The following is a 20,832-nucleotide window of genomic DNA, read 5'->3' as shown; positions in this document are numbered from 1 at the left end:
ATGGAGTGAAGTGGTCTTGTCTTTTTTTGACTCGCCTGCTCTGAGGCATTTCTGTCATGCCCACCCCATCCCTGCTGCGTCCTCTTGTTTGTTCTTTTACCCAGCTCCTGTGAGGTGACCCACTGCTGCTGTAGGTGCCCCCTGCCCCTGCTTACCCGGGCCTTTCTCCTTCTGAGGAGCCTCCTGGTCACCCCTCCTTGTCCTCTCTCATGGGACGAAATGCTTCCCTCGAGGCAGGTGCCCTGTGTCACCCAGCTGTTTCTGTGCCCTCAGTGTCCCAGAGCCATGCTGGGCCTCACCAAGGGCTGCTGGTGCTGCTCTGCCTTCCAGCACTGCCCGTTGCCGCCTTCCTTGTTGGCTGCGTGGACAGGAGCAGGGGGCCTGGACTGCAGCCTGGGGCTGTCACCTCCCTCCTCCTACCACCGTGGGCTGGGGGGATGCTGCTGCTCTCCTTCCTGTGGTTCATGCTGCCCCCACCACACACACACACTTGTACAATCCCTTCTCAGCTTCCTTGGGGCAGATCTGTGCATTTGGGAGCAGGGGGAAAAGAAAAGACATGCTGATCTCAGGGTCTGATGTTTATTTACATCCAAACAGTGGGACAAGTGCCACAGTTCCACCTCTGAGCAAACAGCAGCTGCCTGTGCAGGCCAGGCTGTGTTTGCAGACCTGCTTACTGAGAAGCCTTCCCTGCCCCCCCGCTTACCTGGGGGGGCTGTGTGCTCCAGCTGCCCTTGCTGCAGGAGCTGTGGGAAGGGGTGTGAGGTGTGGCCACAGAGGGACTGAAAATGCCTCCCAGGGCCTCTTGCCATTGTCTGTCACAGTGCTGCTGGCAGCTCGTGTTGCTGCCTGCTTGCCCCCATCCTTCTGCCCCATGTGAAGTGAGCTAAAAGTAAACCCCTACACCCACATGCAACGAGGAATGCCACGGGGGTGCCCCCCAGACCCTGCAGGGCTCGGGGTGGGGCTGTGGGTCTGCTCCAGAGCTGGGAGCCAGGTAACAAACTCCCCTACTCTACAGTGCTGGGGGCAGGTAGCAACATGCTGGATGCTCTTCTGCTAACAGCTTGCCAGGTGGGTGAGGAGCAGCTGGGGGCTTTCCTTCCCCAGAGCATCCACAGCAGGGCTGGCAGGAGGCGCGTGCAGCTGGAGCGGCTGTGGATGGCTGGCAGGACAGGTGGGCTGACGAAGGGTGCAGTGCTGCAGCCCCAGGGCAAGGCAGCCAGCCGGTCCCCACACACACACACCTCGGAGGCAGCTCTGCGTGCTTCTCCTTGGGAAGTGGTGCCTGTGGGCTGCACACTGACCTGGCAGGAGAGGGCCTTAAGCCATGCCTCAACCTGACAGCGACCCCTCTGTCTCCTCAGCGCCGAGCCTCCACCAGGCCCGTTCCTAAAAGGTGCGCTCCGTTGGGCTCCCCCTGCATGTCCCGGTTAGCGTGTGCCCCCTGCCTGCAGCAGCTCCGGGCTGGGGCACCGTGGCTGAGGGGTGGGTGCCTCCGTCAGCTGCTGCTTGGCCCCAGCTTGCTCCAGGCGAGAGGGGCTGGTGCCCTGGAGCATATGGGGTGCAGAACCATATCCCACTCGTGCGTGCTGCCAGAGGGAGCCCCGTGCACAGCAGCCCCCTTGTCCCCCGTGCACCCACACCAGCGTCCCCAATCCAACATTCACAGCAAGGAGCTCGGGGAAGGTGGTCACAGCTCGGGGCAGGAGGGAGGCAGGGATATGCACATACACACCACCGGCGGGTTAAGCGAAGGAGTGTTGCACACGCGTAGACTAGGACGGCAGTGGGAGAGGGGCCGGTGTCATTCCAGTGGCTCAGGCTCCCGGGGTGCTGTTAGCACATGCGCTTGTACGTGTAGATGTAGGCCTTGCAGTTGGGACACGTGTGGGTCACGTCCTTGAAGTCATCGAACAGGCAGGGGATGAGGCAGCAGCAGAGATCACACCTGGAGCACAGGGAGATGCAGAGTGCTGTGAGCGCACACCGTGGGCACAGCTGCAGGCGTGGGAGGGCAAGCAGGAAAGGCCCCCGGGGGGGGGTTGCTCTGGGGCCGGGAGTCTGCACAAGAGTGGTGAGTACCTGCTGCTGGGAGCCCTCCCCAGCCCAGCCCTTGGCTGCGAGGCGACAGCACGGTTCTGCAGCGCTGCGGTTCTGGGCACAGGTGGCTCCTGTACCGGCAGCACCACACCAGGGCTTTGGAAAGGGCACCTTCCCCTCCCCGGCAGGAGCTGAGGGCTCCAGGCTCTGCCACCCCCAGGAACCCCCGTGCGGCCCCAGTGCCGAGGCCCCCCTCTGTGTCCAGCAGCACGGCCAAAGCCGCTGGCATCAGGGCCACCAGGCCTAGGGCAGAGTCACCCCACCACAGAGCAGCAGCTGGTGGTGGGGAGGCCCCAGCTCTGCCCGCAGCACCTACCCCACGAAGCAACAGAAGAAGCCAAGAAGGAAGCTCATGAGCCCGATCTCGTAGGAGATTTTGGTGGTGATGGCTTGCTGGCAGTGGGGACACACCGTCTGCACCGGGGCGCCCTGGAAGATCTCTCCCTGCAGCACGGTCACTGTGGTGGCAGCCCCCGAAGGGACGAGCACTGTTGCCGTGTGGCCGCCAGGCGATGGATAGTGGCCCGGAGGAGGGTAGTAGCCCATGGGAGGGTGAGGGCCTGGCGGTGGGTAGTAACCTGCTGGGAAGGAGAAAGGAGCACAGGTTAACGGCTGCGGGAGGCAGGAGAGGCCACGGCCCCAGGGGACCGCACCCTGCTGCCACAGCACGCCCTCGGGTCCGTGTCTGGGGGCTGCCCAGGGCTGCTGCCGTGCCCCCAGCCTGCCCGAAGGAGCCCGCTGCATGCCCCTAAAGGCAGCCCCAGCGCCTGGTCACGGCCTCCCCTCCCTGAGGCACCCCTGGGACCCCCACCCGGGACCCCCACCCGTCACCACCCGCTGCTGCCACAGCTCCTCGTGGCACTCACCAGGAGGTACGTAGGGCCCGGAGCCGTCGGTGGGCATGTGGGGGGGCACGAACCCCGGCTGTGGAGGCTCATAGGGAGGGGGCCCAAATTCAGGAGGGGGGATGGGAACCCCCTGGGGCTGTCCCACGGCTGGGGAGACGCCATCTGGAAGGAAACACAGAGTCAGGAGTCACGGGAGGCAGCAGAGGAGAGTGGGGAGGCGGGGGCTTGGCTGGGTGGTCTGGGGAGGGTGGCCTCTGCAGGGACAGGGACAGGGACATGGGGAGGGGGGGCTGCAGGGAAGAGGTGAGGGGGACAGCAAATGGGGAGGGGCTGGGACAAGCATGGGGAAGGAGCTGCCTCTGCGCCCAGTGGGCAATTCCCCCGGGACACAGCAGGAGGCCTGTGGGGCTGCGCTGAGCGAGGCCAGAGCCTCATCCTCTCGGCCACAAGAAGCCCGAATTCCCCCACAGCGAGCAAGCAAAGCAGGGGGTGCTTTCTGCTCTCCTCATCGCTCCTGGGACCTCCTGCCTCCCTGGGTGATGCAGTGACACAGAGCAGGGCATCGCGCCAGCCACCCCAGTGCCTGCACGCCAAGGGCAGCGCAGAGAGAAGCGGCCAGGACCGAGCTGCTCCCGGGGAAGCTGCGCTCACCCTGCTCCTGCCCACTCAGCAGAGACCCCCCCCGAGCAGCTGGGACCTTGCGGTACCTGTGGCAGGGGGTGGGCCGTGCTTCTCCTCTATCAGCGGTGCTGAGGGGCCACCTGGGTAGGGTGGCGGAGGGTCGTTGGACATGGCTCGGGGCTGCCCTGCAAGGAAAGACGCCGTGAGCGGAGACGCCTGATGCCCACGGTGCTGGCTGGAAGGAGGTGGCTGCTGACCGGGGGCTGGGGCTGGTACCACTGCGGCATCAGCCTCAGCCCACCAAAGGGAAACACAAAGCCTTGGCTGTGAGGCTGGACAGGCTTTGACCCAGGCAACAAAGGCAAATGCCTGCTGCTGGCTCCGCGGGCCTCCCCTGTGCTGCCCACTGCAACATCAGCCCCTGGGTGCCGCTCCCAGCAGCACCACCTGCCTGTCCTGGGCAGCGCCGTGCTGGAAGCTGCCCTGCCCCATGCTCCAGGACCACAGGCAGGGAGGAGCTGCCCACAGCTTGCAGAGCCCCCCAGCAGAGCCCCGTGCAAAGCTGCACCCCCGTGGGGACGGCAGCACCCCCTGAGCCTGAAGCACAAATTGGGGCAGAGGAGCAGAGCCACAGAGAGCACCTCTAAATATCACCGTGGCGTGGGACAAGATCGATGGCTGGCGGGCTTACCTGGCCTCTTCCTTGCTGCAAGGAGCTCAGAGGTCTCGACGGAGAAGACAAATTCTCAGCGGCGTGCTTCAGAAGCTGTCTTACCCACCCAAACCTGCATGGAAGGAGACAGAGAGCAAGTTACAGTGACTCTGAGGAGCCATCGTGACAGGGCAGCCTTGCCCGCCATGCCCCCGCTCCCCCTGCCTGGTGCAGACGTGGGCGAGTGGATCCCGTCAGGAACCACCTCGTGTGTGCTCCCGCTCGGCAGCGGGGAGCTCCCGCCCTGGCTCGGCCCGTGGCAAAGCCACTGCTGCAGTAGCTGAGACGCACCCCGGGGTGTTTCTCTGCCTGTAAGCTGGGCAGGCCCCCAAAAAACCTGCTGTGCCGGGGGGGGCTGCAGCACCTTGCAGTGCTTCCCCCGAAAGCAGCCGTGCAGCCTCGCCGGAGCACAGCTGGAAAGAAAAGCAAGAACTGAGGCAGGGGCTGCAGCCCCCAAGGCCCCTCCGGGAAGGCAGAACCCCCGGCAGGGGGCTGGGCATTGCGGGGTTACGCGACCACGGTGCTGGCGCTGCCATCGCACCTTCGGCCGTGTCCCGGCCGGCCAAGGGGGGGCAGCCAGGGAAGAGCTCCAGCAGCTCCGGCACTCCAAGGAAGTGCGATGACATCAAGAGAGGCGATTTTCCTGTTTACTCTGGCTCAGTTACATCTGGTAGGACGTGACTAAATTGGGAAATACAAGTGAGGGGCTGTGCGCTCCGTGCTTGGGAAGGCTGCCATCAGGCACGGGGACGCAGTGACATTGCTGTCAGTGCCCGGGAGGCAGCGCTAGGAGCTCCCCTCGGGCGAGCCAAATCCTCCCCCTGTCCCCGGCAGGCCAGGAGCAAATTGTGACTGCGCTTGTCCAGTGTCCCTCGGTCTGCCGCTCTCCTGCTGGCCAGCTCAGCGTGCTGCAAGGACGGGGCTCTCTCAGCAGCTCCCACTCCAGCAGCCCACAGCTGAGCAGGAAAACAACGCGCCCAGGCGATAACCAGGCTGCAGAAAGCTGCCACAGCCCCACAGCGCTCGGGGCGAGGGTGCTGAGCTGGGCAGCAGCCGCCGGGGTCCCTGCTTCAGGAGGAGGCAGCTGGGCTCCCTCCAGCGCCAGTGCTGATCCCGCACGCTGGGTAAGTGCTCAGCTCCATGGCACCAGAGCAGGCACAGCAGCCCCCAAGGCAGCCGTGTCTCACAGAGCAGGTCACAAGCCTACAGAGGAGCCCCGTCAGCACTGCAACCGCTGGAGAAGCGTGCTGGTACACCCCAGAGCTGAGCAAAGCCCAGGAGAGCCATCGGGTCTCCCCTGGCTGTCAGTATTTACTCCCCAGCGTTCAGTATTACGACGCAGACACACAGATCCGAAGCACAATACTGGGGCAGCTGGGTGGGTCAGCCTACTGCATTTCCTCTTGATTTTCTGCCTTAAAAGCCAGAGGACGCAGATACAGCCCGTGTAATGCCTTCAGCAGAGCCGTTGCAGCACACAGCAGTCCCAGGCTGAGGAAAGCACCTGAGCCCAACGCACAGAGCACTGCAGAGCCCTCCTTGTCCTTCAGTGACCTACAAAGCCACAAACTGGGCCGTGTTCCTTTTAGCTTCACTGGGGGTGTAAAGAAAAAGAGGGCTTATTCTTCCAAAGGCAGCCAACCAAGCCACGCTGCGTGCCAGGCGCTGCCGGTCCCCCTGCCTGACAGGGCTCCTGGATGAACCCAGCCCAGCCGGGGTGTCCCTGAGTTCCTCGGCCTCGCAGGCCGGCTGTGTACCGGAGCTTCTCCCATTACTGCTCCGATGCTGCCTCCCGGTAACACGTTTCAGCGTGTCCCAGCCTTTCTCCCCCAGCTGGCAAGAAACCGCAGGAGGCGACGAGCCCAAGGGGCCAAGCCCCCCACGTGCCGCGGGTCACCCCTGGAAGCTCCCCTCAGAAGCACCGCAGACACCGCAGCTCTCTGCCCAGCCGCCTCCTGTACCAGGAGCTGCTGCACCTCCCGGAGCACAGGACACTCGTGTTTGTTTACTACTTTGTGGGAATAAAGATTAGACCGCCAGGTAAGCATTAAGCCTAGGCAGCAGTCACTGATGCTGACATCTCTCCACGCCCGCAGGCAGGGCAGCTGAGCTCCCAGCAGGACAGTGGTGGAGACATGGAGCCCCGGAGGACAGGAGCTGCACCCAAAGCAGGAACCGCTCAGCAGAAAGGGCAACCCAGGCTCATTTCGGCACGTGGGACGCTGTCCCTTGATCAGCGGGCCCGGGACTGAGCCACCAGCTGCAAGCAGGCTGCAGGTAGCGAGGGTGCACCCCAGGCCTGAAGCAGGACGTGCCCAGGGCAGGTGGCTGAGCAGGGAGGGCTGTCGCCAGACAGCTCGGCACACGAGGTAAAACACAACCTAAGACGCTGCCAAGACCCTTGTGCGCCCAGAACCCCTCCTTGTTTGAGAGCCGAGATGCCCCGTCCTGCCCCTCCACCTCTGACGGAGCAGCAGGAGGACAACGGCCTCGGCCAGGGGTCCGCCGAACGAAGAGGTGCCTCCCTCCTTCCTGGGAGGAAGGAAGGATGCGCATGGGCTGCGGAGCGGTTCTGCTCGCAGTTAGCAGCCTCCGTCACTCCTGATGCAATATTCTGCTTATTAAAAGAGCTCCACGAAGAGCAAGACCTTGGCTGCGTGCCCTTCCCTAGAGGAAAGGAAAGCCTGCTTCTTGAAAGCTTCCTCCCATGCTTTCTTTTATCTCAACGTGAGAAGCACAAAACCTGCTGCAGCCCATTTCCATAGCGAGCGTCACCTGGGGCTGGAGGGCACGAGGACGGCGCTGAGAGCATCACTCACGGCGTGGCACAGACCCTTGGCCCCCCCCCCCCCCAAAAAAAAAAGCAGCGGGGCCAGAACCAAGCGCACAGCCCCTCACCCTGTGCCCCCACGGCAGTGGTGCAGGCAGCCCAGCTCTCCGGAGCAGCGCCCCTGCAACGCAGCCGTGCTTCCCTGAGCAGCACCCGGCACGTGCCCTGCCCGGAGGGCGCCCAGCGCTGACAGGTTAACGAGGGAGCTGCGAAGATCCAGCTGTGAAAGCCCAGCACAACCGTGGCAGAACCTAGCACCAGAACATGACCTCCAGAATCGTGTCCAAAGGGCTCTTGCTGGCGACCCTTTCTGTTTTCAGCCACTAGCTTTCGGTGAAGCTGACTTACTTTGCTCCCGCTGCCCTGGGTCAGCAGCCCGCCCTTGGGACGAGCGGGACCGCGCCTGCCCGGCGCGCTGAGCCACGTCGGCGAAGGATTTCACGCTCCCTGCCTTGCCACGGCAGCCTTTGGTGTGTGAATGGCTCTGCGGGAGCAGATTGAAGTCTGAGCTGCCTGAAACCAACCTGCTCTCGGTGGGGCGGAGGGGAGTGGTCAGGCCCAGAGCTGCCCCACTTTAACCGTGCTGGTTTACTACAGCTGCAACACCAGTGCCACCTGTGCCACGAAAGCAGCCGACAACAAACTAGCTCTTCTCAGGTGGGAATAACCATCCCCCCTCACACGGCATCCACACTAGAGCTTACTGGAATAACCACATGCATCAACCAGCTGAACACCCAGGGGAAATAAAAGTTACAAATCATTTAGGCTGAGTTTACCAGGGTTTAAGTGTAAGATCTGCTGGAATCACCAATGTCTGTGCAGGTCCCTTGGGAGTAAGGGCCCCTCTCACGATGATGAGACTCAACAGGAGCTGGTTACCAGCAGAAGGATGGGGGCGGACAGTAGAAATGGTATTTGTGGCTAAGAAATGCAGGTTAGTTCTTCTAAACCGGAAGAACCAAGTGCAGCTTTTACCGGCTCCTCTGCTTTAACCTACCTCCAGAAGATCACCGTGCGATCACCGGGAACACAGCTCCTGTTAAAGACAAGCAAAGGGCAGGCGTGGGCCGGTGGCACAACCAGCCGAGCGGAGCCAGGATCAGAGGGCAGCGGGTCCCGCTGGGTCTGCAGGATCGGCCCATCCTTCCTTCCCTCCCTGGGGACACCACCGAGCTGCCAGCGATGCGTCGGTCACGCTGCGCCCGCCGCTCCTGCAGGAAGCCCACTCCAACCCCTGCTGCTCTGAGAGGCAGGAGAAAAAAAACCCTATCCATCAAAGCAGCGGAATGAAAACCTTACAGCTTCTAGCCTGGGTTTATTTGTAGCCAGATTATCCCCATCTGTTCTTCAGCCTGAACAGCTTTCCTTCGCTCCCTGCTCTCTGCGAGCAGCCATCTCATCATGACTCAGACTTTGTTTCGCTGGGCTGAACACACCGAGCGCTCGCGGGGTATTTCTGGGCTGTGCTACCAGCGCGAGCCCATTGTCTCCCTCACGCCTCGAACGGCCACTGCAGCGCCCCAAAGCCGTGCTCAGCCTTGGCAGCGGGGAGCACCTCGTGCGCTGGCACGCTCCCTGGAGCGAGCTGCCTGCTGCACACAGTCAGGGCAGCGAGCTGAGGCTGGCCAAGCTGCTCCAGCGAGAGCTCCCTCCACCCTGCGGCGCTGCCGTGGGGCTGCACCGGGTCACTCCTGGTCCTCTGCTCCTGCCTCAGAGCCCGGGGCCGTTACGGGAGGCTGGCATTCGGCACGGACATGAGGACCAAACCGCAGCTGCGTAGATGCCCATGAGCAGGCTAGGCTGGAGACGTGGCTTAGTTGAAGGAAAGAGATGAGAGCAGATTGCATCCCCCCTGCTGCCAGTAGCCCTGTCCCTCTCCCCTGCCAGGGCACAGCGGCAGCAGCCATGAGCCGGAGAGCACGGCTCCCTCGCAACCCCAAGGACAAAGGGCCTGGCCCACGCCGGCCGCAGCCTCAACCCCCACAACCTGTCTGCAGCTGCTCTGCGCTCCCTGACCTGCCCAGGGTCCCCCATCAGGCAGCTCTGGGGCAAGAAGAGGAACTGAGCTGCGGCAGGTCTCCGGACACCCCCCGGACAGCCAGAGGGCTGCCGGAGGCATCCCTAGAGCAGGGAGCACAGCCAGAGCGCCGTGGGCAGCGTGCAGCCTCGTGTCTGTGAGCACAGCGCTGCCGAACCTGCCTCCTCCCCGTGCTCACCAAACCAGGCTCCGATCGCTAGCTATCCGGGGACTGATGCCCCAGAGCCTTGCTCACAGGCCCCATTACTGATGCGGCCCAAACTGGCACCACAAAGCTCTCCCAGCTGCTGAGGGACGGGAGCAGGGCACGGGTGAAGCCGCCGGAGCAGGTCGCAGCCAAACGCAGGGTAACGTGCCATGACAGCACGCCCAGCAGCCCCCCGCGCTGAGCAGGTAGCGCCGTGAAGAAGGCAGCCACGGCTGATTTCTGCGCTGCTCGGGGAGGCAAAGGCTCAGCCTGCTAACGCCGCGCTCTGCCCAGGCAGCAGCCCTGTGCGCTTCAGGCTGCCTCCTCCCGGCCCGAATCACCAAGGGTGAGACAAACCTGCGGGGAAGCACCGGGGCGCCGGTAACTCCGGTGCGAGTCCTGCTGCAGCGCCGGCCCCGCACAGCCCCGCGCCGGCCTCACGGAGCAGCTCAGGTCTGCTTCCAGGCAGCACCCACAAGCAGGAGCACGGTCGGCGCTGTCCTTGCTCCTTCTGCGTTTGGTGACCGGGGACCACGGCGGTTCGGCTTTGTTTTGCCTACCAGAGCAGTGGCTGCAGCCACTGGGCCAGCAAGCAGCGCTCGCTAGTACCCAGCCACGCTCGGCGATGCTGGCACTTCACAAGCTGCCAGGCCGCGGTTACGGAGCTCTTCCTCCATCAAAAACGATGTCCAGTATTTTAAGAGGAAAAGACACGCTACCTTTCAGTAAGAGGAGAGGATGCAACCGCTTCCAGCTTCGCTGCAGATCAATCAGACACAAACTTCAGCTTCCAGGCTTTGTAAATACAGCTTCAGCAACAAAGTCAAGAGCTCTGAACAAAACTGGGCGCCCTCACCAAGGCCTCAGAACCGGGTCTGGAAGCCTTTTCAGAGCGTGACGCCGAGGCCTTGCTGAAACCAGACAGTGACAGACACGCGCAGACACAGCTGGGGCTCGGCGCGGCTTCCAGCATGGGCCTCACCTCCCTCAGGCAGGATCGCGGCCTCGGCTCAGCCTGGTCTGAAGGGGTTCTGCTGCCAGAATGCTTGGCCAAAAATATTTCCCTGCCGATGCAGGGCTTAAAGGAACTGAGAACAGGAAGGAAGCTAAATCTGCCAGGGATGAGCACAAAAGACAGGTCAGATGTTGGCAAAATGCCGTTTGATCGACAGCCTGACACCCTTTAAAAGGGCTTCAGGGGCACGAGCAGAGACTGAACGGAGCGCTGCCAGCTCGGAGGTGGACAGAGCTGTACCTGATGCTTGTGAGCAGCACCCCGAAGGCCAGCCCGGGCCTCCTGAAGCACACCCGCTGTCACACCTGTGCCACCGAGCCCACCACGGACGCTGCCCGTGCCACATGCCTGCTCACACGCAGCTCGCAGGGACGTGGCTCAACTCCCACCGCTCCTCAGGGCACCGCGCGCTCCGCAGCCTTACCTTAAAGACAGCAAAAATCCCCGTGAAAGCAGTACTGGTGCTTCCTTCTGCCTGCCTTTTACGCAGAGCTAAGAAAGATGTTTTCTGTGCCAGCCAGCCAAACTTCCCCCTCAGCCTTGCCTCTTCCCATGCGTGTTTGCTGCCTCCAGCCTTTGTACCATCTCCCCGGGGCCAGGAGGGAAGGAATAACAGCAGTGCTGCAGCCTGCTGTACCGCGCACCCGTACCGAGCTGCACGTACCCCTGCTACACCCCGCCGGTCACCCCAGCGGCACCTCAGGAGCTCAGCATCCTGGTCCTGGGCAAGCAGCAAGAGGGCGCATGCCTACAACACACGCGTGCACGGCGCCGCCGGGAGCCCAGCGTAAGGGCCAGGGGAAAGGTTTGCTCTTCTTCCGAGGGACTCAGCTGTGTTTCCCCAGGAACAAGCCACGCGCCCTCAGCGTCCCTGCCAGGGAGCGGAAACCCGCCGCGCAGGAACAGCCGGGAGGTTTTGTCCCACGCTTCTGCAGCCAGACGTCAGCTGCGGAAAGCTGCTCCCTCCAGGAGGGTCAGGCTCTTCCTTCGGCGCAGAGCCGGAGGTCAGAAGCAGTCCTTCAGAACAAGGGCTGCTGGAGGAGGACGTTATTCGCCTCAGCGCTCGGGCGGTGTCAGACAGCTGAAGCTGCTGCGCAGCACGCCGGGCTCTGGAGGAGCATCCCCACTGCAGTCATTTTACCCTGGGACCTCGGAGATGCCGCTGGACCTCCTGCGTGCCGCCATAACCCAAAAATCAGCCGCGAGCAGGATCCTCGCTGGAAGCCGGGAGCTGTGGCCGAAGCAAGATTTCTCAGGGTATTACACCCAAAGCAGTCAGATAACCTCCCTGATGCAGTCCAGGCACAGCTGTTCTCAGCCAGAAATTCAAATTACAGCCTCGTGCAGCTCCTCTGTCCGGATTTCAGCGAAAGCAGAGACAAATCCCCCTGCTTAGGACAAGGATGGTTCATCCGCAACACCCCCAAAGGGTTACGCGCGGGAGGAGGGCTTGCAAGGACCCGCTGCCGCCTCTGGGATTCTCTCCAGTGCTATTCGCCTCCAGATGGGCTGACCAAGCGCTTGTTGGCTGCAGGAACAGCGTTGCCAGGACCTGGTTAACCCGAGCATGCAAAGAAAGAACTATCCAAAATGAAAAGAACAAACTGGGGCAGCTGCTTGCTCTCTGCTGCAGGTTCCCAGGCTGCAGCAAGCGGCACACTTCTGCAGAGCTCGCCGCGCCGGCGTGTGACGAGAGCCACGAGGGGCTGCGAGCGAGCCAACGGCACGGAGAGGCTGCCCATCGTCCCAGACCGTGGAACTGAACCCCAGCCCTCACACGGGCAGGGGCAGCAGGGAGGGCCGGGGCAGCTGTACTCCTCAGCAGCCCAAACGCGCGCTTGGTAACACCCATGGGAAAGCACCCAGCGAGATCACCGCCTGCAGTCCAGCGTGCAGGGCACCCACCTCATCTTTACCCTGAGAGGAAGAACACCGTGTTACCTCTTCCATTCCTTACCTGGTGGACGTTAATAACACAACCTAGAGCAAATAAAGCCAAGGCTACTCCAATGCTACGGCGTTTTAACGCAGCGCCCAGCTTAACTGTGCCACAATATCAGTTGGGTTTTGTTTAAACCACTCAAGCAGCTTAAAGGCAAGCATAAATCCCAGAGGCGACGGGGCAGGAGCCCCACAGCTCCTTGCATCACCAACAACCACAGCTCTGCATCTTGTCCCTGACGGCAGCCTGTAACAGAGGCTTAAAAACGAGTTAGGAAGCAAGCAAAGGCAGCACCAGCCCTCTGCCCTCCCTCCCGCTCCCAGAGCATCAGGCAGCCTGGAGGTTCCCCGGGGACCACCCCGATTTCCTCATAGCCCACCGGTGTGCTCGTACGGCAGCGGCAAGCTCTGCTCTCCCGTCACCTCCATGAAAAAGGGTCACAGTCCCAGAAAACAGTCATTATAGCCTGCTGCCTGCCCACTTCAGCGCGTGCCTCCCAGTTCTCTCACAGAGCATATGAGTAAGGGTGGTTACCCACTGCTCCTCACAGTACAGCCCAGCCTTCTCTAGATCCCTTTCCCAGCACTGTATTACAAATATTGTATTCCTTTATCCACGCTATTTGTTCATGACTCCCTCGTTCTATAGAATTTTTTGAGAGAAAGGCAAATAATACAGCTACATCGCTGCTGAATCAGGCTGATGGGATGTGTGACTTCCATCAAATAGCACGCCGAGCTCCAAGGGAGGAGGAAATTAAAGTCGTACAGGATCAGCACTTCTGTGGAGACGCAGCCGCGGCTCAGTTTCAGAATTAATCCGTGCCCAAGAGCCTATTCAGAATTCCCTTGCAGATTTTGCAACACCGAGAAATAATTTTGAATACATCGATGGTGATTCCAAGAGATGTACAAAACGTATGGCAAAGTACCGATGCCTTCTTAGCCAAGGCACAGCACCAGCTTGCTGTAGGGCCGACTCCAGCCTCCCAGAACGTCAGCAGTTGCTCTCCCCACAGATGCCCCTGCCTTGGCACCAGCGAAGCTGCTGACATTTCAGTTTAACAGGTACAGCGTCGCCTCGCGTTTTTTTTTCTGAGGACTCCAGAGAAATGCTCTGTGCCATTCCATTTTACTTAAGACCACGACAAATAAGCACGGTTTGGGGCTTACCCCAGCTGCAAGATAAGACGCAAACTCTGAGTCCTGCCCCCAAGGACCACGCACGCTGGGTGCGCCCTGAGCCGAGCACAGCCCCTGGGGTCCCGTCTCCCCCTCTGCTTCCAGCCAGAGCGCGCTGAGCTCCCAGTCCAGAGAAGCCACTCCTGCTCCTATCCGTGCCTTTGGTTTCAGTTTGCAGCACCAAGTTCTCGCCAACTCCTCCGTAACCCCTTACCCCCACCTCTGCTCTCTGCCGGACCACGGCATGCAGCGAGCTGCTGCACGTCTGCGCTGCCGGTCATGCCAAGAGCTGCTCCCCGCCAGCCCCGCTCGCCCCATCGTGAGCCTGCCTCGCTTCAACAGAAGCGGATCCGAGAGGAACGCTGGCCAGGACACAAATCAGCTAGCCACGTTCAGCAAGACGTGCGAGCGGGCGCGCAGGGCTGCATTCCCTTGGCAAACAGGGTGAGGAGGAGAGCCGACGTCTTCGTGCCTCTCCAGGACGTGGCTCCAGGCGCCGGCCCGGTTTTGGCACGCGTGGGACCAGAGCCACGCCAACTCCAGAACAGACAAAGAAAGCAAAGACCTTGTGCTGAAAATCTAGCTATCTCCACTGATTCCCAGGCGTCTCCAATACTCAGCAGCACACCTCCTCAGGTCCCTCTTCCAAGCGTTTCTAAACCTCTGCCTCTCTGTCAAGTCCTCACCGCTGCGCTTTGCTTTCAGACTTCAAGTGTCGCTGCTCAGAGGGTGCCAAACAGTGCCAGGAGCAAAGGAGTCCCGAGGCTGGGTCGCTGCTCTCACGGCAGGAGATGAGACAGGTGGAATTCAAGTGCGTAACGCTACGATGCCCACAGGATAGACATCAATTTATTTAGTTATAAATAAATAAATGAATAAAGATCCAGTGGACTGGTTTGCACTCACAACTGCCCTGAAACCCAATCCCAGGGTACCAGCAGTGCCCAACCACAGCTTTCACATCTATCATTTGAGTCATCTGCAGTGGGTCCTGGCACGAGCGGCATTTACAGCTGCAGTGGGGGGCCGTCTACGTCCCAGCTACTAATTTATTCTCAGAAAGGCTAATTTAGCCCGGCCGTGAATGTTCCCAAAGCCTCCTTGCACAGAAACGCTTTTATCTCGGTTGGCTTAACAACAATACAGCATATCCAAAAACGTGGAGGGGTGCTAAAGAAGAACACTGCCCTTGTGTTTTCAGTTCTCTGGTACTTTTGTCCAAGAAATTTATCTTGGTAATCACAGACTTTGAGAAAACAGAGTGCCTCTGTTGTTTTTAAAAGCCAACTGTATTTTCTAGGCAAAATATACAACAGCTCTGGCTACTCCCCCCCTCGTGTGTATCTGTCTTGACAGAGAGAGCGGCGCAAGCCAGCAAATATCGCTTACTATTAGGCACCGCGTTCGCCTCCAGCCACCCAGCTTCGCAGCAAGACCAGCGGCCGTGCCGCCTGGCCGGGGAGCGCTGCCTGCCCTGGAAGGTGGCTTTCCACAGCCCGCGCTGCAGGGGAATAAACTTCCGAAGGAATACAAAGTTCTCTGTGGCAAGAAGCTGCGTAAGCGCATCGTGACACATTCCAAAGGGAATCCCAGAGCATGCTCCAGGTTTCCAGCCTCTGCAATCCGTGGGGGGGAGGGGGGACAATAACTAATTAAGTAATCAGAAAGCTGCTTTTCCTTGTTTTTAAATCCCAGTTCGTATTTTCCCCTGTCATCGTGTTACCCGTGCTGTACGGTTCCCTCACCTTCACAAGGCAGATCGCTGCAGAGCCCAGCACAGCCCCCTGGAATTAGAGGGGATAAAACGGGGGGGTTTAAAGCATTACAAGAGGCGTAGCTGTAACAGGATGACTCTCCGTGCTCTGAGGAGTGTCCTCATCACCCTGCCACTGGAGTAAAGCTAAGGGTGCTTGGCCCGGACCAGCCTGACTCTGCACTGCTTTGGTACAGGGGCAAGAACACACCCCAGGTGGCACCCAGCAATTTAGGACGATTCAGTAATTCGGGGACAAGGAAAAGATGAGAGGCAAGCAGGGCTTAAAGACAGGCCAGAGGAGGAAAACTAACTAACTAACTAAACTAACACAAACAACGCTCCCCTTGTTGCTATCAGCCAGGAACTACTGTCCCAAGAATAGCCTATTCAGAAACCAGGAAACTCGGAGAGCAGCAGGGAAGGGCTGAGTCATGGCCATGTGAAAAAAAAACAACAAACCAAACCAAAAAAATCAACCCAAAAGGGAAGGAGAGAAAACATGGACAGCAGCCGTCCTGGGTGTTGGCAATGTGAACAAGTCGATCCTGTATCATTAACACGTCAACCAACCCTTGCTTTCCAAAGCCCTGCAAGCACGTGGTAGTGCCGTAAGAAGCAGTCGCCCTCCCTCTGCTCCTGGGAGGCAAACTGAGCCCTGGCTGAGCCTGCGACCACCGCAGGAAGCAGACTTACCATGAAGTGTCGCTCTTCCACGTGACAAACTTTGTCCTGTGACCTAATCTGTACCGGTTTTACAATAATTCTCACTGGAACGGCAATCTCATTCACTCACCTATAATCTAAAAGACTATACCTACTGTCCGGCCGTGGGGCTCTGGGAGGACACACGAGGGATTTCTGAGCAGCAAGGGCTTATTTTTAACACAACTGCTCAGCTGCTACTCCCAAACCACGGAGGGGGCTGTATCTTTTCAGCTAAATAACTCTGCTTGAAACATGGGGGGAGCTCAGACACCCTCTCCACAGCAGTGGAAGCTAGACACATTCCTTCCAAAACCACCTTTTCCAAAAAGCACTGATAGGTAGCCAGCCTGTCAGGACAAGGCACGGAAGATTTTCTTTCTAAATGCAGAGATTGGGTATCTAAGGCTTGGGGACAGCCTCAGTTGGGAACGTCTGGTTCCGGACAGAGGGCCCGCCATCTCAGCATGAATCCTTCCTTTTATAATCTTAAATTCTCTTGATCTATGAGAACTGGATATTATTCCGTTTTCTTGTACATAAAACAGGTAAAGAGGCGTATCACTTAAATGGCATGCAAAGCCCCAGCTCACGCGCTGTTCTCTGACCAGCTCAGGTTTGACAGCTACAAGTCCAACACGCACGGCTCACGGCTGTTACTCGCAAGTCCTAAGGTGCCAATGACATTGCCATCTTTGGGGGCTATCGCTTGTGTTTGCTCACGTGAAGTTCAAGCCTGCTGAGAGCTCAGATTAGACACAGCTGCACTAAAGCAGGGCCTCACGCAGGAGCCGTGCACGTGAAGCAGTTCCCCTCCCGCCTCCACCCTCCGCCCGGGGCTGTGGCCAGCGCAGGCCGGCTGTGCTCGCCGGGCTCCCCAGCAGCCTTTTGTCACTGGTGCGAACACAACCCCTTTCAGACTGCAGCCACAAGACGCCTCTGAGTGAATGAACCCAAAGCTAAATCTTAACAGCAGCCAAGAGCTTCCGTCAGCGTCTTGTGCCAGAAGTAACAACCGTGCTCCCCCGCCTCCGAGGCTTTGTACTGTTGAGAAAATGGGCTGTGGTTTCCTATGGCTTCTGCGTTGTCTTCCCTCTGATCGCACAAGGAGATGCCCCCTCTGCACAGCAGCCACAGATCGGACACTGCCTAGGAAAATCGTGTTGCTTCTCCCTAGCTGCGAGGCTGATAGCAAGCGCTGGGAACAGCAGGAAAACAGCGATGTGAACAGCACGTCCCAAGGCAGGAGCTGCAGGTCACGTGTTTGCTGAAGATAAAACAGAAGCACATCTGCGTTTGCAAACTGGTACGCTCCCATGCCTTGTGCTGAAACCTTTAGCAGAGTAAATCTCCCTTTCAGCCTCGAATGCTTTGCCTTTGGAACAGCTGCAAAACCATGTCCTGGAAGTAAAAAACAACAACAACCAACGACACAAACCAAAATCTCCAAAGATTTGCAGAACAATTGGAGTTCCCAGTACAAACTATCACTTTTACAGGGCAGAAGGGAAGAATGCTGCATGATTTACAACGCTCCTTTTAGAACAGCGCTGACTGCTGCTAAGGGCCACGAGGCACATCAGCATCTGCTCGGTGCTTCCCACCTCCTTGTCCTTCCTGTTTTCAGCAGCTTTGCACCCATCCGGCCGGGAGAACGGCTTCTCATCCCTGTGCTGTCTGACGTTTTACTCAGAAGTTAGCGTACCTGCCTAGAAGCTTGATATACCCCGTCCAGCTGTCTTTGTGACTACTTTAATCTCCATGTTACTTCAATACCATTTCCTCCTCAGTCTCACCTGGCAGCCAGCAGTCTTACCCTTAGCTTAGTGCGAAGCTGAACACAGAAAAGCTACGACCGTGCTGACCACACGTGCAGCACGTGTACGTACCCATGGCAATACCCGTACCAACAGAAGCACCACGCGGTCCTGCTGTAGGCCCTACAAAAATCGCTATTTCAAAGAATTTTTAAAACTTCTCTTCTTTCAATCTAAGATGTTATCTCCTGATTAAAGCAAGGACAAGAGATTGAAGGTAGAGCTTTACAACAGTACCACAGACAGGTGCAGAAGACCTAACTTCATTCTTCTCTTTACCTATAAGCAAAAAAAATGATCCTGGCTCTGAGCAGCTACGAGAAGACTGCATATCTCCCTCCAAAACCACTCATACTGGAAGATTTCTGCATAAACCACATCCTTTAAATGCAAGTGCTTATCTCCTAAATTCTGTTTTGAACGAGGAAAAAAGATAAACTTTTACATGAGAAAGTTTCGTGGAGCCCTTCTCTCACCGTGTTAGTGAGCAATGCCGGCAATGGGAACGCTTCTGCAGGTCACAACGCTGCTCCAGGGACCCAGAACCCAACAAAGCACATACGGTGTGGGTGTTGGGGACAAGCTCTTGTCTGGCCCCTGGCTGAATGCCCTTTAGCTGCAGGAGAGCATTAGCTGCACTCCCAGCGAGCATCCAGCAGTCGCGTTTCATCTCGAAGGAAAGCAGCCACCAGGCTCTGCATCACTGCGTGACTTCACATGCAGAAAAGCACGGCTGATTAGGAAGTGAGCTTCAAAACCACGCTCATAAACTGAAACAAGGCACTGCGGGAGACACCTTCCCTCCTGAGACAGGCTCCAGTCAGAACAGATGCCTCAGGAACTGGGTTTCAGACAGACCCACGTAGAACCTGTTGAGGGAACACAACAAGAAACTCCGCACAGCCTTCTGTCTTAGGAAGGGCTGAGGCTCAGGAAGAGAAGTTTCCTCTCTGTTGTCTGTCCCAGATACATCCGTAACAAGATCTTTTGGTACTCAGCATACGAACACACACCCCCAGCACCTCCCTGATTGCGTGGACACAGCCACCGGAGCCTCACCAGCCCTACAACAGCAAGGGAAGGCTGAGCGTGCCCGCTCCGCTTGGCACCCACCTCAGGGGAACATCTGGGGCAGTGGTTCCATCATCCCATCCTTGTCACAGCCTCACCCCCCTCCTGCCCTCAGTCCATGCCACGCAGACAGCCTTTTATGAGTTCCCAAAGTTGTTGCCTCCCTACCTCCAAGCAGAAATTCCCTCCTCACACAATGCCTAGGGACAACGGAGCAGATACATCACAAAATGCTTCCAGGGATTTCCTGGGGCACGTGGCCATCATTGCAACATTTAGACTGAGAGGCCTTTGGGAAGGTTTTCAGCCTGCACTTTCCACACTGACCTGAGTTTGTTTAGTTCCTAAAAACAAGTGAACATTATGGATATACAGTATTCACTATACTCACGCGAGTCCCCCCAGCCCTCTACTGCCTACCTCCAATCAAACACTCTAGAAAGCAGAAGGCCCCTGCTGAAAAGAAAGCCCTGTTTCAAGCATGTTGGTTGAAAGAGAACAAACAGGAAGATAGCCTGCACATTCACCAAGTGTTTCTTGGCGCATTTTATATCCAAATAACCATATTTATAATTCAGAACGTTTCTAGTTAAAATCACTGTGCCTGACCTAGTCCCACACCTGGAATATGACAGCCCCTGGTACACTCACCAGTCCTCCCCGGTGCAAGGAGACTGTCTCTGAACAACTTTTCCAGTCCTGCCACGGGCCAGGGGGCACACACCTACACCCTGGTACCTGGAGAGGTTCCAGATTGAGCACAACTCCTGCGGGTGATCTGGAGGTTGCCAGCACGAGCGCGCTCATCCCAGCCTGCCCGCTCCCACTCCCTGCACCAGCCTGGCCGGGGAGCACTCCCCAGGTCCCCAAGCCCCATCCCTCCTTTTAGCAGCAATCTCAGCACCCCGTGCTTCCCATCCAGCAGCCGAACGCCACCTTAACAGCTCCCGCAGTTTTGCCTCTCTGGTCCCCTGGGGAGGCAGAACTGAGAGCTCACTGCTCTGATGGTTAAAGCCTCCCGCTAGGTATGTGCTGTTGCACAACGTTATCCATGAGCTGAAAGGGCTCTCCTCCTTCCACAGGGAGGAGAGCCCTTCCACAGCACGCTGCCAACGTGCTGACAGATAATACCATCCCCATCATCACCGTCGTCATTTCTCTTCCTGCTTGTCAAAGGAACCGGGCTTGTTTAGTCTCTGAAATGGGCCCGTCGTTCCTGATCACCAAACGGGCAGCTCCAGCCCCAGCTCTCCTCTCCTGAGCAGGGATGGCTGGAAACGCCTGCGTTTATACTGACGCCGGGCTCCCTCCTCTCCTGGGGATCTGTCTGGGCACCATCATAGCGGCCCCTTCGCAGCTGTGCCTTGCTGGCAGCTCACAGCCTCCCTCCCCACGAGCTGGGCGCTCGCCTTACAGCAGAAAGTCTTCTCTCCCCCAGCACACGACCTTGCCTTCCCTACGATTAAATTTCACCCTGTGTCCCTTGCACCAGGCCGCCGGTACATGCCGACCTTTCTGTCCCAGCCCTTTCCCGTACTGCCGAGCGCACCAAGTTGAAGCTCTGTAAGATCTCACCGGCACCCTGCGGCATTTTGCAGCCGCTGAGGACTGGGTGAAGGAGCGCTGCCAGGCTGCCGGTGCCGGCGGGCTGCCTCCCCCTCTCCCAGCCCACGTCCACCCGTGCCCGGGACACGCAGCTACGCGGTGCAGGAGAGGCGAGGCCCTGCCCCGAGGAGCTAACCGCTTTTCTCCCCTGTTCGCTTCCCAGGGGCAGATGGCGCCCAGCTCGCCCCGCGTCCCCCCCGCTCGGAGCCTCCCCGTGCCCCAGCCCTCAGCACCCCGCCGGGCCTGGGGGGCTGCAGGCCCCCGGCCCCGCTCCCCCCGTCCGCGGACCCGGCTCCCCGGGCCGACCCCGCACGTACCGCTCCCGGCTCCCGGCTCCCGGCTCCGGCGGCTCGGTGCCGGCACCTGCCGGGCGGCGGGGCGGGGCGGCGGCGGGGCGG

General features: G+C 59.1%; 1 protein-coding gene across 2 annotated transcripts; it reads right to left on the bottom strand.

Annotated features, from left to right (window-relative positions):
* Window positions 1-563: 563 nt before the first annotated feature.
* CDIP1 (cell death inducing p53 target 1) lies at window positions 564-20,815 on the bottom strand. Of its 2 annotated transcripts, none has more exons than XM_035339470.1 (6): window positions 20,752-20,815; window positions 4,267-4,360; window positions 3,662-3,760; window positions 2,973-3,116; window positions 2,423-2,687; window positions 564-1,954 (listed from the first exon to the last, which is right to left on the bottom strand). In XM_035339470.1, exons 3-6 carry the CDS (start codon window positions 3,744-3,746, stop codon window positions 1,843-1,845), a joined length of 606 nt encoding a protein of 201 aa, XP_035195361.1. In that variant the 5' UTR covers window positions 3,747-3,760; window positions 4,267-4,360; window positions 20,752-20,815; the 3' UTR covers window positions 564-1,842. The 2 variants fall into 2 exon arrangements, with proteins under 2 accessions (XP_035195361.1, XP_035195362.1); XM_035339471.1 differs by having other exon boundaries at window positions 2,423-2,684.
* Between the last annotated feature and the right edge of the window lie 17 nt (window positions 20,816-20,832).

The sequence above is a fragment of the Oxyura jamaicensis genome, chromosome 14 (genome assembly GCF_011077185.1).
Source record: "Oxyura jamaicensis isolate SHBP4307 breed ruddy duck chromosome 14, BPBGC_Ojam_1.0, whole genome shotgun sequence".
Classification (NCBI taxonomy): Eukaryota; Metazoa; Chordata; class Aves; order Anseriformes; family Anatidae; genus Oxyura; species Oxyura jamaicensis.
The sequence above is the reverse complement of the archived record's forward strand: the minus strand, read 5'-3'. Positions and strand labels throughout refer to the sequence as shown.